Genomic DNA, 19,773 nt, shown 5'->3' on the forward strand with positions numbered 1-19,773 from the left:
GTTATATAGACACTTCCTTGGTGATTTCCGTTCCATTGGTATGGAGAATGAGTGCTTTGCTGCAGTTTTAAATAGGAATAGGACTGCATTTGCACATTTATGCCCTGGGCCAAGGAAATACACATATACATACATACATACATACATACATACATACATACATACATACATGTGTTGCACCGGCTGGAAAATGGAGCTTAGACTTAGGGTGAGGTGGACATCATTCTACATGCCTTGACTGGGTTGGTGGCCATAGAACAGCAGCCGATTCCATGCTTTGCATAGAGAAGATTCCAAGGTCAGGCTCATTTAACAACAGGGTTGGGAAATATCTCTACATGAGACCCTGGGTCACCACAGTCAGCATCATTACTGGACTTGATGGACATGCAGCCAAGTAAACCATGAGAAGGAAAACTCTTCACAACTTAAGAGGAAGGAGGGGGAAAACTTGCTGGGACCATTCGCTAGGCTTCCCAGGGCTGAAGAACCAACTGTTCCCTACCTTCTGATGTGTAGGAATCCAATGTTAGTCCTATATGCTGCCCTAAACAGCGTGTGCCTCTGTCAAGCTCAGTGGGGCAGGATGATCACAGCATTGTGAGGGTGTACCCACATTAGCTTTGTTAGCTTTAGCAAACAGCCATCACACACAGAAAATAACAACAACATGAATTAAAGGTAAAGGGACCCCTGACCATTAGGTCGAGTCGTGACCGACACTGGGGTTGTGGCGCTCATCTCACGTTATTGGCCGAGGGAGCTGGCGTACAGCTTCCAGGTCATGTGGCCTGCATGACAAAGCCGCTTCTGGCGAACCAGAGCAGCGCACGGAAACGTTGTTTACCTTCCCGCTGTAGCGGTACCTATTTATCTACTTGCACTTTGACGTGCTTTCGAACTGCTAGGTTGGCAGGATCTGGGACCGAGCAACGGGAGCTCTCCCAAAAATCAACAACTTCGGCCGAAAACAGCTCAACATTTTTTCCGTCCAGATTTTCACTTTCTGAAATATGGCAACAACATGAATTAGGGTTGCCATATTTCAAAAAGTGAAAATCTGGACAGAAAAATTGTTGAGCTGTTTTTGGCCAAAGAACACATTTTCGAGCTATTTTTAAGGGAGATCACCAAAAAAGAAAAAGAAAAAAGACATCGTCAACATGGGTTGCCATACGTAGGGATTTCTCTGGACGTTTAAGTGATTTCCTCCCAGACACTGTTTATGATTGCCGATTGCCGGCTATGTCCAGAAAATTCCAAACGTTTGGCAACCCTAACAGGAATACTGCTACTAATAAAGGTTTAAATTTCTACTCCTTTACCCCTAGTGGATAAATCATTTTCCGTTCCCCCCTCAAGTTTTGCTACAAGTAATTTAGATGTTCTGAAGGATATCTCTCTCTTGACATTGGGCAGCAAAAAACAGGTCTTTAATCTTCACCTTGAACTGAGCTTTGCTCACACAAACTCTCACTTCCAGAGCACACTGCTTCCAGATGACTCTAGGTTTAGTGTGGTGGGATAAATCCTACCATTTATTTTTCTGACTAACTTTCTGACGAGTTCTATTCCAGTAACTGCTGGAGCTCTTGGAGCTCGATCTCAACATTGGTTCAGATCTAAATGCTCTCCTGAATGGTAGCTGGGATCCCAGTGCCTTTATTCTTGGCAATTCCATTGTAAGTTAATTCAAGCAAGGGATATATCAAGCAATTCAGAATAAAGGAAGAGAAGTGCATTCACAACTTTCAAAGATAGTACACAGGGTTTTGTGGGCAGGGGGAGAGCTGCAACTCACTTGCTTTTGAACCAAGGCACTTTGTGAAATATCAACTGAAATCTGAGAAACCCATTCAAGTAAAAGGCTTCCATGTGGTGCGGTCTCTCATTAGAAATTATATCTCATTCTAACAGTATTATTAGAATGAACAAAAGATGACTGATATGCAGGAAGCTATATGGCGCTTGGGGATTCCCTTATTGAAAAGCTAGGACAAAATGATAGAATGGCTTCTTATCACTATCAATAGCTTTGAACAATTCTTAGTTGACAAGGGGAAATTAAACAAAGTTCTGGGGAAAATGTTTAATTTGCTGCTAACTGAAACAAAAGCTTCAATGGGATCTTTCTCTCTTTTCCTAGATTACAAGACAAAAGTACACTGGAACAAGGAATAAATGCGTTTCAATAAGCCCAGTTTGAATGACTTCTTATCTGTAACACCTCCAAAATGATTTCAGCCAGAAGGTGGACTGAAAACCTAATCAGAAACCATAGAAATTATGAAGACTATGCCAAATGTTTTCTCGATAAAACATCTGCCAAATTTGTAGGGTGAGGGAAGGGTGGAATCGGGGGGGGGTCTTGGTGGGGCAAGGGTATTCCCAGTACATTTGAGGGACTTTCAAGTGTGGGGGCTTTACAGTGAGTGTATTCAGATCAAATATTTTTGTGGGTGATTTCCCCATGCTTTCTTGTTGAGTGAGTTTCAATGTTGTGTTCACACCATTGTGATTTTCCATTGCATTGTCCCACAAGAACCACACTTCAAGGTGTGGGCATGGCTTGATGATTACATATCTGAACACTGCTTACTCCTTTCCCTCTTGACCACACCACTCCTCCCCTCAGCCCAGCTGCTTATCCTGCACATGCATACAGTCTTCCACAGTCGAATAAAGGCTAGTTATAGTGCAATCCTAATTATGTCCACTCAGAAGTAAGCCCAAGTGATTTCAGCGTTATTCCCAGCCAAGTGAGGTTAGGATTGCAAGCTCTGGTCTGTAGCATTTCCCATCCCATCAGAAACCTCTATATCTTTACCCAAAACACTCACAAGTTTTATAAACTTGTGTATGTGTGTCATTTCTTAGTGGAGAAGATCCAAGAGGAGGAGACAAGGCTTTCTGCATAATCTGTGAGGCAATCCTGGCCATGTGGGTCCTTCCAGACCTTGAATAACCCAACCCCATTCCCACAATATATTGGATGTTATTTGTCAGGGACTGTGCTGAGAAGGGCTGCACTGAAGAAGAATGATGGGAGCCATCCCCTCCTCTTGATCCTGAATCTTCCCAGAACCAGGAGGACAGTATAGATTTGGAACAGTGGTTTGCAGAGGGGCATAGTTCAGAAGGCAGAAGCTGGGAAATACTGGGTGGGGAACAGCTAGCAGACAAAACACTAGAAGAGAGAGAGTTAACAGATTTATAGTCTCTGGATGGTATCCGTTCCCCGCTCCCAAAGTCCAGGAGAGCTCAGAAAAGGGCAGAACAGAAAACACAGTGGCTCCAAGCTCAGATTACAAGACGTAGGAGTGATATAGATTAATAGGGACAGGAGGGGGTGATTCTTAATTGGGAGCACTGCCATTTCTAGGTGGTGTTCTTTGTTCTCTCACTGTGATTATTAAAGTTTCTAACTGGTAAGAAGACTCATTTTCCTTGGTTCTGCTTATCTACTGCCATGTTATGTGGGCGGGGGGGGGGGGGAGGAAGCCGATTCCCTGAAGCCTGACATCATTGGATGTTAATCCGCCAACAGCCTGGGTGAAGAGAAATGTTTTCGCCTGAAGCCTAAAGGTGTGTTGAAGGTGTCAGCTGAACCTCCCCCTGCCCCCCCAAAAGCTAGTGATTCTTGAGCTGCTAAAGATTTAAGTTCTCCATTTGTTCCCTGCTCACACAAGTCATAAAAACATGTTTAGTCTTCCCTGGAGTGTGCAGAAAGCACAGAACGTTCAAAGCCCAGTAATGGGGCTCTGAAGGTTGTGAGGCAATTTCAAATTGACCCTTAAAAATACGATTGCCTTATTGTTTCATCTGATGAGAAGATGCCTTGGGCACAGCTTCACTTTATCATAATCCAATGCTGGCCGAGGTCCAGATAAGATTGCCAGATGTCACTTATTGAATGTGATGGTTGTTTAGTGCAAAGGCTGTCTTTTGTTCCAGTACATCCAGCCTTACAGAACATGATATTCATTCCATATGTCAGAATGGCAAGAACTCTGTTAAAGTTCGTACAACAGATGGCCAAATTGCTACTGCGAGCTTCCCCCCCCCCCACACACACACACTTTTTCTTATTTTGGGAATTTTTGATGTATCATGTCAAGATGCAGAGCCAACACAAATTTGAAGTGAATAGGGTAGTTTCCCAGCACAATTCAAAGTGTTGGTGCTGACCTTTAAAGCCCTAAATCACCTCAGCCCAGTATACTTGAAGGAGCACCTCCACCCCCATCGTTCAGCCTGGATACTGAGGTCCAGCACTGAGGGCCTCCTGGGAGCACTGGCGGAAGAAAAGGGGGGTGGAGGAGCGCACTGTCCCTGGCAGCACAATCCCAGTGGGGTGCCATCGTGGCTGCCCCCCCCCCGCACAGACAGCGTGCCATGCCCCCAGGAAATGAGCCACCCCACCCCAGGATGTGCGTCACGCCCCTGCGGGCGGTGTGTCACGCCTCTGGGATGCGCGCCAGCCATGCCCCCGTCTGCTCTCTGCCCCCCCCCAGTGCCAGAGCATGAAGCTCCGCCACTCTCTGGCAGTTCCCTCACTGCGAGAACTGAGGTTACAGGGAACCAGGCAGAGGGCCTTCTCGGTAGTTGTGCCTGCCCTGCGGAAAGCCCTCCCATCAGATGTCAAGGAAATAAACAACTATCTGACTTTTAGAAGACATCTGAAGGCAGCCCTATTTAGGGAAGTTTATAATGTTTGATGTTTTATCATGCTTTTAATATTCTGTTGGGAGCCACCCACAGCGGCTGGGGAGGCCCGGCTAGATGAGTGGGGTATTAATAATAATAGCAATAATAATAATAATAATAAATAAATAAATAAATAAATAAATAAATAAATTATTATTCCTCTCACTGCATCTGGATCCTAAAGGAACATGGTCATGGTAAGCAGACAGATCCTTCATTTGTAGAACTGACTTACAAGATTTCACTGTTTGTTTGATACCACTGTTGGATAACACTCAAACAGTGTCCTATTCAGTAGAAGGAGGAGGGATTGTTCGCCTGGCTTGTTTGCAGTAGTGTGTCCAGTTTCGTTTGGTTGTTTTAGCTGGCTCTTGGGGCCTTTTAAAAGCTCAGCCGGTTGATGTTGATTAGGCAGATTAGGCAGAATAGGTAGATGAGAAGAGAGTACTTGCAGGAGCTTGTCCTTCTGGTGGTTAATCCATTAATGCTTTTAAAGATGCAGCATAGAGTGCGGGTTATTAATTCAAGCTGATATAGGCCCAAGTTGTCACCTTAGAATGACAAGTAGTTTGTCATCTCTGTGGGTAATTTAGTGACCTTGGTTCTTGCTACAGGTTACCCAACATTCCCTAAATGAATGTTGAAAAACTGTTGACATTCCTTTTTCTAAGCAACAAAGTAAAGATATAGGAACTTTGTCCTCCTTTTTCATCTGTACCAGTAGGGTTGCACTAATTGTGCAACCCTACTGGTATATTCCCCTTCATGGATCACTGCCTTGTCGTGGTGAAGGGGCCTGAATAACTCCAAGAAGCTATGAGCTATGCCGTGCAGGGCCACCCAAGATGGACAGGCCATAGCCAAGAGTTTAGACTAAATGTGATCCACCTGGAGAAGGAACTGGCAATCCACTCCAGTATTTTGCCAAGAAAACTCCATAAAAAAGGAGAAGCTTTGAGAAGAAAGGGAGAGTTTCAAGGCATGCTCTGGTTCGTGGGGTCACAGAGAGTCGAACACGATTAAGACAACTAAACAACAACAACCGGTACATTTGCCTACCCATATCCAAGACAGATGAATTTTTATATATTATAAACTAAAAACAGTACAGCCACTGCTTCTGCAGAATTGAATATATATATAGTAGAGGGCCATGCTGGCTTGCCAACTTCCTTTTCAGCACTTCTCACTGATGGCTTTGGAAAGATTTGCATGAATGAGGGTCAAAACCACTTGAATAAATGACACTAGATCTTAGCTTGTCCCTAGTGCCTTCTCTGGAACAGTTGATATTACAGCTGAACTCACTTTAACTGAAAAAGAAAAGGATAAAAAACTCAAACTTTTCCCTAGCTGTGAAATAGAATAAGAAGTTTCTAGCCTCCAGAGGGAAACTAGAAGATCAGACATGTCTAGCTGCTAAAAACTCCATCTAGCACTCATCTGGCATTTACGAACTCCATCGAGTCCAATGTTTCCAGTCTGATTAACGATTCCTTTAACAGGTACTGAAATGTACTCCAAAGGGGCTTCTGCTGCTGTTATTACAATTTGAACTTCCTAAATTCAGGCAATTAAACAGAGATATTTAACATTTCCTTGGTAGATACTGCCTTGACCCTCATCCACTTGGGAAAGAGGTCTGTCACTATCTATTTTCAGGAGTAACATGGCAAGCAAGAGAATTTTCTTTGTTGCAAACAGGCCATTGTAGAAGCTATCAAAGCAGATACAAATTGTTTAGTTAAAAGCATTAAGCGAGAGGCAGTGCATATTTGGAGCATGTCTTGCATGCAACATTGCCTTTAAAAAGAAATCACCTAGCAGAACCCTAAGGAAATGCTATGTAATCTGACTAAGAGGAGGTCTTAGCAATCATCCCGAGACTGTCTCTGTGTATAGCATCAATGAGTGAAACTTAATTCTCTATTTCTTGCCTATTTTGCTGATTACTCAAGTGTGGATTACTATTTTATCAGAAGAAAGTTGAAGTCTGTGAGTGCGGGTGATGAGGATAATTAAACTCTCGCAGTTACAAACCCAGGAGACATAAAAGTAATCTCTCAGCTCAGTGCCCCATCCTACGCTGATGCTGCTAGATTTAACACCTGGGTGAGTGCTGAGGGTGCCTTTCAGTTAGTCTAGATCGTCAGCTCCTTAAACTTATCATCTTGGGTCTTCCAGAAGGAAGCATTTCTAAACATATTAATAAAAAGTGTATGGGTAATACAAGCATTGTGCTGGAATACCACAGTTTGGATGTCAAAGAAATTATTTGTGCGAAGTCTCATGTGCAGCATTCATTTAAAGCACACTGCTTCCTCCCCAAAATCATGGGAACTATAGTTTAAGGGTGATGGGGATTGTAGCACCATGGCAGAAGAGGAGGAGGAGGAGTTTGGATTTGATATCCCGCTTTATCACTACCCGAAGGAGTCTCAAAGCGGCTAACAATCTCCTTTCCCTTCCTCCCCCACAACAAACACTCTGTGAGGTGAGTGGGGCTGAGAGACTTCAAAGAACTGTGACTAGCCCAAGGTCACCCAGCAGCTGCATGTGGAGGAGCGGAGACGCAAACCCAGTCCCCCAGATTACGAGTCTACCGCTCTTAACCACTACACCACATGGCACTTAAACTACAGCTGCCATGTTTCTTTGAGGGAAGCCATGTGGTTCAAATTTGCTGAAAGTGTAAGCTGAAACAGAAGGCCTCTAGTTAACCCAAACAAAGTTGAAGCAGGGTTGGGATTTCTTAATTATAATACTTTTTGCATGCACATGGAGTTACAAAATACATCCATATTGGAGCAGTTATGAAGGGTGCTCACATGTAAAAATACCATTTCCTTCTTTAAGATATTTGGGAGCAATGGTCATTTCTTTCTTGGCCTCGAATTACTCAAGCTTTGAAAGGAAAGGCCACAATTGATATACAAAAGTCCTCTCCATACATAAGTGATGTGATACACACATGCATTTTTCATCTGTATCTGAGTACCTGAGTATATAACAATTTCATAAGAAATAATCATAATGCTCTCATTATGCAGGCAAAAAGTGAAGAAGAACGTAGCTATTCATGCTGATTATTAGAAATTGTTTCAGAGATCATTTTTACCTTACTTTGAGAGTACAAGTCAGAGAAGAAGAAGAAGGAGAAAAATCTCCTTAAGGAAGGCCTGTACTTACTTGATGGCCATATAAAGAGGAAATGGGGTCTTTTGTCAGCAGAGAGAACACTTCAATTATTGGGATGCTCTTAATACAGAAGCTCTACTGTACATAACTAAGCTAATATTTTCAGGAGGAAGGAGGTGAAGTCACTGATTGTCATTAAAGAGCAGAGGTTCTCATATACTTGAATTCCTTTCTTGGGAAATTTTATGTCCCTGCTCAGAAAAGTATCAGATAACAGAACTGAAAGGGCTCAACAGAATGATATTTCATCCCTTTGAGAGACTTTGAGGATCATATGCTTGGCTAAGCAATTCTGAATTTTCTTTATCTGAGTCTCCTAAGCTTTTAGGTCACTGGCCAACAGCGCAACAAAAGATTTTACTGCCTTCACGCTTGCGGTAACCGAGCATTATCACTTCATTACCTGGTCCAGTAGCTGAGACGCAACTGCAGAGGACAGCAGCAGCCAATTTTAAAAATCATAAATCATTCTACTAAGAAACAAAGGTAAAAACAGAAAAAGGAATAATAGTCAAACATAATGTAGATCGCTTGATATTTCCCTCTTTTCAGTAGAGAAGGAAGCAGAACCAAAGGCTTGTCTTTCAAATTTACCTTGCCAGACAGGACAACTAAAAGTGGTGAAATAGCATAAATGCAGATTTAACACTTTGTGCCAAGTCAGGTGTATAGTGGTCTAAAACCTATTGGGTTTTATTCACTAGGACTAAAATGTTTTAATACTTGCATTAAAACGGGATGCACTAGGGCTGCATTCGTACCAGACATTTAAAACACATTTTCCCCACACAAAGAATCTTAGGAACCAGAGTTTGTTATGGGTGCTGAGAAATGTAGCTCTGTGGAGTGAGCTAAACTACACTTCCCAGGTTTCTTTGAGAGGGGTGTTTTAAATATGCTTTAAATATGTGGTGTGTATGGAGCCTTGAATTCTGTTTTGTCTTCCATGTTCATTTCTAAAACCAGTCCTTTTCAAATGATCAGGATCTGCCTTTTACATCCTACTGGGCATTCCCAAGTCATTGGGTGTATCTGAAGTAGCTCATTGGGTCATGGCCACAGATGGCTGGTTTACAGAATTCAAAAGTAAAGTAGGCTATATTACTATGGACTGCAGGTAGAGGACGCCTTTTTTGAAATAATCCCCGCAAGCAATACCCCAGCACACCAGTCTTCCTGTGCTACTTTTCTACTTGAGCAGAATTGGACTTGGGGAATTCAATTACATTTTTTAAGTTAGAGGACTTGAATAGCTGTGAGGCTTGCCGTTCAACTGTCCATTGACTTTAATTTGCATTCTTCTGCTGGAATTAATTGTCTTTTGTACTGTTAGGAGAGATAAAAGGTGTTCAATAGCTTTTTTTAAAAAACTGGGGGAGAGTTTGTGAAGAAAATCAAAGCTGAAACATGACTGGAGTTAATGAGAAGTAAATGTTTTTTGTTGCCATGTTAAATAGCTGTGAATGTGCTATAAAGATATAGGATTTGGTTTGACCTCACCAACCTCTGCATCTGGCTATGCCAAATAGGCCACGACAGCTTTCTAATGGGTCATCAGCCCACCAAAGACTCCCCACCAGATCTTAAATGAACAATAATTCATCAGGTCAACATTCTGTCCCATTATCCAAAAATAAACAACAACGTTCAGTCAATTTCTTAGCTTCATCAGTGGCCAACGACCAGGAAAGTTTTCTGCCAGTGTCTGTTCAGCAATGCATGCCACAACCACTTCAAAACATAGCTGGTTATATTTTAAGCCTGTCTGACTCCAGGCAAAAGGGGATGAATTGAATAGTGTCATTTCATTCATAGAAGAATATTTGATCTAGGAGAAGGTTCCACTAATGGAAGAGTAGGCAATTTCTGAGGATAACCACTGCACCCTTGCATATTTGCTCCAGAGGGTTGCACGGTGTAAGAGAGCAGCCCACTCTGCTTACTTCTACCAGCTGGGAGAGCAGCAAGTCTGGGAGGGAAAACCAGGAACAGGAAGTGGCAAAGAAGGGTCCAGGACTCTGCAGAGTCCTGGAGGGTCAGCTCCAGGCTGGGAGCAGGGAAGCTGGGGTGGAGCTAGCTTCAGCAGGGGCTGGAAGGGAGGAGGTAGGTAGAAAGGCACCTCAGGAGCCTGGTTTGGGACCACGGAGGACCCGTAGAGCAAGGAGGAGGGGTGTTTGGATGCCCAGTCTTAAAAGGGGGGGTCAGAGCCCGCGAGACGCCATTGCGGGCTTCTGCCCCATGCGGAGCAGACATGATTTGAGACATTTCACCACTGTATATAGCATGCACAATAAAACTCTGAAAATCCAGAGGGTATGTGGAGTGCTTACTCAGGAGTAGCCAACACCCTTCTGTGACACACGGCATGGGAGATTTAGCATTTAGTACTCTAGTTCTCCACTGGAGCAAATACTCTTTCACAACCAGAATGGCTCCTCCTGTTCAAAACAACCGGCACCATTGGATACAGCCCCCAACCTTTTGTTTCCTTGCTTCTGACCTGAAAAAGTCCTCTGTGTACTGCTATCCATCTGACGTGCTTTGATAATAATAAGGGTTTTGAGATCAAAGGTACTCAATATTTCCTTAAAAGTGAGATTAACATCTACATGAGATTTAAGGCGGTTCAAAGCACTTTTACTGATGGTGTTTAGAATTCACAGAAAGAGAATGCATTATTAGCTTAAATTCAGCTGTCACTGGGAATTTTTCTTTATGCTTTTGATTCTACCCATTTTGGTTCATTTCCCCAGACAGCCCATTTTGTTGCCAAAATGACCCATTATTCAGAATTGTCATTCCCACAGTCTGCACTGGCGCCTGACCCTGAAGCCTCAACGTTGCATGAGGGAAAAACACATGCCTGCTTGTTAAAGAAAACAAAAAGTCATTTCATTTTGCTGTTAGATCTCAACCAACACCTGAAGCTCTCCATGGCATTTCAAAATTCAAGCTAAGTGGAAGAAGAAGAAGAAGAAGAAGAAGAAGAAGAAGAAGAAGAAGAAGAAGAAGAAGAAGAAGAAGAAGAAGAAGAAGAAGAAGAAGAAGAAGAAAGAAACCTTGAAAGGTCTCAAGAATCTTTTTATGTTGGTGATATATTCGTGAATTGCATTGCGACATAAAAGCCTACTTATTGATTAAATAATAACAACAATAACAGCATGCTGTAAAATATCTAAAGTGGTGTAGATAATGATGCTGTGCTTATATTATCAGGATAACAACTTATTTCAGGTAGGGCCTGCTTGCCCATGAGGCGAACTAAGGCTAGGGTTGCCAGACTCAATACTGTAGAGGACAGGACTTCTGTGCCTTTAATTGCCCTGCTCTCTTTTGAGTCTGGAAACCTTAAAGAGAAACCAGCAGACTCTTTGTTTAATTTCCTATTGAGTATGGCAACCCTAACTAAGGCAGCTGCCTTGGGCAGCAGAATCCCATGGGGGTACCCTGCCTGCCCCTGCCACCATCCCCGATGGAGAAGCAAGGAGAAGCTGGTGCACGACCCAGGTAAGCAAGACTTTCCAGCAGTGAAATGGGATGGGCCATCCCTGATTTCAGGGGTTGCCAACCTAGTGCCCATGGGCACCATGACACCCATGAAGGCTTCCAGTGGTTCTCCAGGATAGGTACTCCAGACTCTGAGCTTCCATTTAATACATAAAGAGTCTCTATTCCTCCTAGAAAGATAGATAGGTGGCTGTGAAATGAATAGTGTAGCTACCTTGTATCTTTTTGTGGGGGGAAGCTCTGTTTTGTTATTATCCAACAAATGTAAATGTGTGTGTGAGAGAGAGAGGGGGGGGAGATATCTATAATTAGAACCAGCAGGACATAGCTGACTTCCCAAATTAAACATAAAAGTTCTCAGCAGTGGTTATCTATTTTTCTATTACACTATGTTCTCCATGGCAGACATTTTGGTTTATGCCACACCCGATCCATGGCAGCCTTTATGTGACTGGCACCCCTAACATGCTCTCAGTATCTGCAACTAAAAGACACCCTCTAGTCTAGTCCATAAAGCTTGGTGACCCTAGCCTTAGTTTTAAATGAATGAATGAATCAATCAATCAATCAATACACTGCTTTGAAATTTCATAGTGATTTCCAAATTAAAAACACATACAGAAGTACCAGTTATACATGATACAAGAACAACAAGGCAGAAATGAAAATGATTTAGGGTATAAACAGATGCAATAACAGCCAGTAAACAAAGCAAAGCATAGAACACAGCAGTGGTTGGTTTTCAAGGGGAATTTTTTTTTTAGCCAACTTTGAAAGGGTAGTGGGGAAGAGGGAGCACAATCTTTCTTGCAGAGGGTTCCTGTTCCTCGTGGATGCTCATCTAGCATCCCCCTAAAATAGGATCTGTTGCAGGACCTTGTCAGATTATCTCAAATGGTAAGATGACAAAAGCCTCATATGGGAGGAGGCATTCCCTGAGATTGTCAGGAGATACTCATATATATTGGAAGCACGTGTTTTTCACAGAAAAGAGTGATGAACCGGGAACCCTTCCAAGCCTATGCACCTATTCTTTTTATAGCTGCATATGCAGATTGTGAGAGTTCCACCGTAATAAGAAGCTATTGGGTTTGAATTCTTGCTAGAGCTTTAAAATTGGTTGGCCACTGTTAGAATGGGATGCTGGGCTAGGGAAGGGCAGAGTCAAGGGATAATTGTAGAAAATTATGATCCTATACACATTAGCCTAGGAGTAAATCCCATTTAACTCAATGGGACTTGGTGAACTCCATTGAAAATGGGACTTACTTATCAGTGGACAGGCAGAGGATTGCACCATTAGGCAATCTGTGTATGAGAGAGAACCTAAAACTCAGGAGGCAATCCAACGCATTAACCATGAACCTGAAAACCCATTTTCAAAAAGTTTTTCTCAGAATCTTATCTCTTTTTTTATGACATGCAGTACCTATGATTATAAACCTTCTCTCCCCCCTTCTATTCCCTCCATCTTGTGTACCTTCCTCTAACAATTCTGAGTCCACTTAAATCAGGATCCCTGAAGCTTTCAAACATGCCTTTCAATAACTCTTAGCTTTGCCCCAGCTTTCAAGCACATCTTTTGAAGAAGCAAATTGTGTGCATGACTTGCCAGATGTAAGATAAGAGCCTTTTGCTTGGCAGAGCAAGCAGTACCTGTCAACAGTGACAATTTCAAGAAAAGAACAAGTCAGCAAATATGTATTGGGTTCTTACCACGATGTAGATCTGTGGCTTTCGTCTTTTTGCCAGGTCAATGATATTGACTCCATTGTAATAAAGGTTCTCAATGCAGCCATGGAAATTTTTCTTCAGAAAAGTTCCTGGTTTGCCTGGGACTGGGATTCCTCCAAAACTGAGCTTTGGGACAAGAACAAATTCAACACTCTTTAAAAACAACAACACTAATAGCCATAAGAGGGGGGGGGGGTACACAGGGAAAAAACAGACCATAGAAAACAGAATAAAGAAGTTGTTTTATTCCAATGTCCTTCATTGTCAAATACTAAATGACAAAAAGAGGACAAGATTTAGGACAAATTTCAGTAGATGAAGACTTCATTGCCTGCCACACTTTTATGGTGTATTTATTTTGCAGCTTTGCTGCAAAGCAACTTCATGCTCAGGAAGAAGTTTGGCTAATCATCAGTATGCCTGATAGGACAGGATGAATTCTAAAATAAAATTAAGAACCAGATTGGCAATGACAAGCAATACTGGAGAATGTTTGGAGTGAAGTTCATTCTCCCACAAGAGAATTCTAAATTTGCTGGTCATTGCTGTACCCAAACCTTTGATGCAGTGTCTTCTTCTTTCTCCACCTCTAACTGTTTAATAAGGTTTCAATAACCCAATTAAACATTATTCCTGCTCCCCAAGTTGACCCAGGGCTGGATCTGAGGCTAGATGGGTGGCACAGAGGAGGTTTGCCTCATCCAGCGGTCTTTGTTTGCAGGGGTAGGGAGGTCTTTACACAGCTCTACTTCTGGGAAGAATTGAGAATTCTAATTCTGCAGCAGCCATGATGAAACCTCGAACAAAGTGGTCTTCATGCTGGTTTAATTAATTCAGAACACCCCCCCCCCCACTGGCTTCATCAGTTGTGGCTCTGCCCATGACAGAAAAAAGTGAATGCATATGGTTCAGTAGAAGATTATCTGCTTTACAAGCAGAAGGTCCCAGGTTCATTCTCTGCCATCTCCTGGTAGAGCTAGGTGAGACTCCCTAGAGGAAACCTTTGCCAGCCACTGCCAGTCAATGTAGACAATATTGAAATAGAGAGATGGACCGATTTGATACCAGGCAGTTCCCTACAATGCTTTAGTGGGGGATGAAATTCCATCCAGCACAAGGTACACACTACTACCTGGCCAGGCAAGCCACCTACTTGTTTGGTCTGAACTTCAATTTACTGGCCGTCAAGCAGTAAATCACCAAGCTTTAAGCTGGTTCACATAGCTGCCAAGTCTCCTGTTTTCCCCGGGAAATCCCCATTTTTCCAGCTGTTCCTAGCTGAAAAAAACGGATTTTTTTGTTTTTCCCTGGTTTATTCTGGCGCGGCGGCCATCATGCTCAGAAGCGACTTTTGATGCTGCTTTGCCCAGTTCCAAAATGGCCGCCATGCCAGAAGTCGCACTGCAGCCATTTTGGAACTGGGCAGAGCAGCATCAAAAGTCACTTCTGAGCATGCTCCGCCCAGTTCAAAAATGGCGGCAGCGCTACTTCCAGTCTGCTATTTCCGGCCCGGTCCCTTATTTCTCTGACAGCAACTTGGCAGGTATGCTGGTTCAGTAATTCCACTGCATCACCTGAATAAGATTTAAAAGGTAAACAGAGCTGGATCACATATTGACGATACCTCACTCAAAATCTAAGCAGTAGTCCCCCAGCATCAACTTTTGGAAATTTTCATCCAGTGAGAATAGCTTTCCAAGATGGATACCATGGCTGATAGTAGCAGAAGCTGCGGTGCGGCTTGGGGGGGGGGTGATACAGCCTCACCCCAAACACCCACACCCACATATTTCTTTTGCCATAGGTCAGAGGTCCCGTCTTTTGTTCTTATGCTTAGTGCCCAAGTCTGAAACTCATTTGAAATGCATATGGTAAGGTTATATTTGAGGAAGAAGGCAACAAAACCTTGTTTCAAGTACTTCTGCACTATGATAGTCATGTGTAATTTTAAGGCCCATATTAAATGTAGTACTGGCAAAAGGAATTCTATTTAAAGACTAGCTCTTTAGCTGGGGCTCATTATTTCTTGCTTCAGACACTTTGCAACCTCTGCTCTTTCTTCCTGATGTTTTTTTTAAAATTATTTTTTAAAAAGTCTCTAGCTCAGGAATCCCTTTCTGTGGATTTTTTTAAAACCAAAAACCAAAAACCAGGGCAATCAATATCAATTATACTGCAGCATTATTGGAAAAAAACAGTTTCCTTAGTGATCAGTAATATTTTTAATTACCAGGCTAATTGTTTTAGTTCCCTTAGCTAGGTCTTTAATCCCTTAAGTGTGCTAAGATAAAGTTTCAATAGTGTAGTAGTTGCTGGGGTGAAGCAATGGAGATATAAAGCGAAGGAACAAACCTAGTTGTTGTTGTTTTTTCTGAACTGGTCCTGTAGTATAAATTGGCCTAATGCAATGCATATTGGGATAAAACTGATTTGTATTATGCTTGGAACTTAACTCAAAAGAATTCATGGGAGAAATTCTACGGATGGGTGCATTTCCATGTCACTTCCATACGTGTTCACTCTTGTCTGTTCCTTTCCCATTTCTGCATTAATATTTAAATATATAATATGATGGAAATTCATAATTTAAATAAGCATTTCTAAACATATTTCTCCCATAGCGTGTATCCAAAATATATTGTGATACATTCTTTGAATGAAGAACTGTGTCTGAAAATTTTTGAAGCATGAAAGTACATTGATAGCAGATCAAGTCAGTTCAAATTAGATTTTTTTTCAAGCACCTATGAAGCAGAATAACTCAAAGTATCTCACCATTGCAAAGTTACACATGGTCAAGTTCCACCGAATCAGTGGAGCTTCACTATGACCCAGTTCACATGTAATACCAAATAATGGTTTTATGTTGCGTGAGTGAGAGTCATGTATTCAAGCCTAACTTGTCAAATGTTCTAACTCAAGGGCAAGAGAGAGAGAGAGAGAGAGAGGTGAAGAGAGTGTGAGCTTGAGAGCTGTATAATCCTCCTAAAATGGTACACATTTCCGTTCCAAGGCAGGGGTCCTCTTGGCGCAGAATGATGTAATTCACACCTTTTCTGTGTTGCTTTTGGTTGCTCATGTCTGCCAAGCCTCTTGGACTAATGAGATTCATCTTTATATGTAGGTTGCTTGCTTTCCCCTTTTCCTGCCCCCTTTCCTAGCAGTTTAGATTAGTCTGCTGCTCCTTCTGCTGTGCTAAGTAGCTTTTGTGAGGGGTCATGTTAAGCAAGCATGATGTTCCTTGGATGCTTAGATGCTGTAGCCAAATGCTGATGTTGCTTGATGTTGTGAAGGGGGGGGAACGACAACTTTCAATCCACATTTTTGGCTCCTTTCCTCATTAAAGGATTTGTTCCCGGTTCACTTTTAATTCAAGAGCAGATGGCTTACCAGTGGCAAATTACAGGTGCTTGGCTGACCTTGGCTGTCATCATTTGATATTGTGAGGATGGTAACCCCCACGCCCTAACATTGCAGCAAGGAAGAGAGCTGTTCCTATCTTCTAGCAGTAATTAATAACTGAACTGCATCATACCAGATGTGGTGTTTAGGAGAGTTTAAGTCCCCCCCCTTTCAATGTGGCTTGGTGACAGTGCAAGAGTTGCTATTCTTGTGTGTGATTAGCTTTTTGGCACAAACTTTCAGGATAGGAGAATAGAAAACTGCCTTATACTGAGTCAACATATTGGTTCATCTAGCTCAGTACTGTTTGCATTGACTGGCACCAGCTTTCTCTGGTTACAGGCAGTGGACACTCTAGGGCAGGTATCCCCAAACTCAGGCCTCCAGATGTTTTGGGACTACAACTCCCATCATCCCTAGCTAACAGGACCAGTGGCCATGGATGATGGGAATTGTAGTCCCAAAACATCTGGAGGGCCGAGTTTGGGGATGCCCGCTCCAGGGTCTTCTGCATGGAGAGCAGCTGCTCTACCACAGAGCTACAGCCCTTCCTCTGATTTCACGTGTGCACTCCTTCTGCATTAATGGAGTACGCAAATCATTGTTTGATAAAATAGCGCCCCTGCTATCACTCAAAAAGCCAGGTTGGATGAGAAAGCTCATCTCCCTGCATCGTTTCTCTTGGGACAGCATACGATACACAAAAAAAGGTCTGACGCACCTCATAATCAATGTTCAAGTCATCCGAATCTCCCTTGGTTCGGAAATGCTGCATATACTTGTCCACTGTGAAGTTCACCTGCTTATTGAATCGCTCGATGAGGACCGAGTGCCAGTGTTGGTCATCCAGGAGGCTGCCCAAGGTGACGGACGTGTGACTGTTGCTGAAACGCAGCTTGGCATCTCCTGCAGGTGCAGTGAAAATACACGAATTGCAACTGACCCATCGATTCTAAGTCTCCGGTACCATGCTTCCGAAATGATTAGCAACTAATACGTTTTGACTTGTGCATGTACGCAGCCTTGACTTGGCCACCACCCCATGCAGAGAAGCAGCAGCAAAGCCGTTATCAAGAGCACAAGGTAATATCACCAAGGCAACTATCGGTAAACAAACAATAAACATCTATAAAAATGGCAAAAGTAGTTTCTTTCCAAAATAGGTTTTATCTTAAGCAATTGCAGATGCAGTAATAAAGAGTCCACTTGTGATATACCCCACCTTTGCTCTAAAATAGTGTTCAGGGCACTGTACAAAAATTCCACTCATGCCTACAATATATGCATATACATATGAACACACACACACACACACACACACACACACACACACACAAGCAGAGGGAGAACCTAAAACTGTATTTTAAGAAGTAGCCAATGGTCAACAGAACTACAGTGGTACCTCGGTTTACAAACACAATTGGTTCCGGAAGTCTGTACTTAACCTGAAGCGTACTTAACCTGAAGCAAACTTTCCTATTGAAAAAATTCCTTCAGTAGCACCTTAAAGACCAACTAAGTTTATATTTTGGTATGAGCTTTCGTGTGCATGCACACTTCTTCAGATACACAGAAAGCATGCACACGAAAGCTCATACCAAAATATAAACTTAGTTGGTCTTTAAGGTGCTACTGAAGGAATTTTTTTATTTTGCTTCGACTCAGACCAACACGGCTACCTACCTGTAACTTTCCTATTGAAAGTAATGGAAAGTGGATTAATCCGTTCCAGACAGGTCCGCAGAGTACTTAAACTGAAAATACTCAAACCGAGGCGTATTTAAACCGAGGTATGACTGTATTACAGAAGGATTAAAATGATCATGTAGTGCAGAAATCATGGTTGAATAGACTGGTTGGGTCCCCATGACCCAACCATTTTCTCTCCCTTGGTAGGACCCTACAAGCAGATTAGCACAGGGGAATAAGTCCTTTGGGTATTCCAGCCCCAAATCATGTACAGTTTTATAGGCCAATCCAGAGCTTTTCTTGTAGTGACAATCATACTGGCAGCCAGTAGAGATCTTGAAGAACCAGCAAAATATGATTACTGTGGTCAGTCCCCATCAATACATTGACCATGTATATTGGTTCAGTTGTGACAAGCCAATCAGCATTTCTATTTTGTCCTCCCTCACCATCACTGTTACATGCTTTACATTGCTTCCACATTCCTGACATGCAGGGCCCTCTTTAGCAGATGCGACGCAGGGGTGCAAATATCTGCCCAGTGCCCCTCCCAATTTACCATGGATAGTGTTGGGGTGGCCATAGCTGCACACTGCCAGCCATCGGGGGGGGGACAACTCTCCCCCATGCCGCTGCACAAGATCGATCCTCGAGGAGGCTTGGGAGTGAAGTTGTGCCCCTCCCAAGCCTCCGCAGGAGGAAAGCACAGCTTCCCTCCTAAGTCTCCTCGGGAGGAGAGCGATCCCCACAGAGGTTGAGAGGCTTGGGAGGGAAGCTGTGAGCTTGCCAGCCATATGGTTGACGGGGCGCAGCTTCCATCTTAAGCCTCTGTGGGGATCACTCTTCTCCCAAGGAGGATTGCGAGGGAAGCTGCACACCCACCAACCGTAAGGCACAGCTGGTGGGTGTGCAGAGAAACGGGAGGCCGCCAGCAAAGTCACACAGCTCCCCCACTTGCTGGGGTGCCCCTGAGAGCACCTGGCACGATGCACCAATAAGCCCTATGGGAAAGACGGCTCTGCTGACATGTAAGAGCAAAAAAGCAGAACGACCTGGTGCTGCTGCAGGACTAGGAATGGGAAACAAACCCTGAGTCACACTTTCTGAACCAATATGTGTCATGAAATGTTCAACATGTTTTACATCACAACACACACACAGCTGATAGAGAAATTACAAAACTTAGGGTTGTATTCAATGTAGCTGTATGGTTGGGGTATGTATGTGCAGTCCCTGGGCACTTTTCTTCCAAGGAAATATTGGTGGCCCTTGACTTCAAAATATTTGTCCATTCCTCCATTCCTAATGCATACCATCAGCCTAAATGGCCTCCCTCTCTTTGTAAAAATCAGTGGGATATTCTGAACTCTCTCATGAAAAGCAGAGTCACTAATAGTGTCAGAGAACTCTGTTTAAAACTTCCTTTCAACAATGGATATTTTACAATTGTAATGCACTAATCTCCTTTAGGTATAGGAATAATAGGCATCATTTCTGATGAAAAAATAAGAAAGAAAGAGATTAGCTGAGGACAAA

At 42.9% G+C, this 19,773-nt stretch overlaps 1 protein-coding gene across 1 annotated transcript in view; it reads right to left on the bottom strand.

Annotated features, from left to right (window-relative positions):
• Positions 1 to 19,773, bottom strand: part of CNTNAP5 (contactin associated protein family member 5) — a 302,130-nt gene that overhangs the window by 143,844 nt on the left and 138,513 nt on the right. Inside the window, exons 6-7 of the mRNA XM_035128546.2 lie at positions 17,270 to 17,454; positions 13,129 to 13,272 (exon numbers count right to left, since the gene is read on the bottom strand). Of these exons, the coding sequence (XP_034984437.2) occupies positions 13,129 to 13,272; positions 17,270 to 17,454 (329 nt within the window). The remainder of the gene's footprint in view (positions 1 to 13,128; positions 13,273 to 17,269; positions 17,455 to 19,773) is intronic.

The sequence above is a fragment of the Zootoca vivipara genome, chromosome 1 (assembly GCF_963506605.1).
Source record: "Zootoca vivipara chromosome 1, rZooViv1.1, whole genome shotgun sequence".
NCBI classification, from domain to species: Eukaryota; Metazoa; Chordata; class Lepidosauria; order Squamata; family Lacertidae; genus Zootoca; species Zootoca vivipara.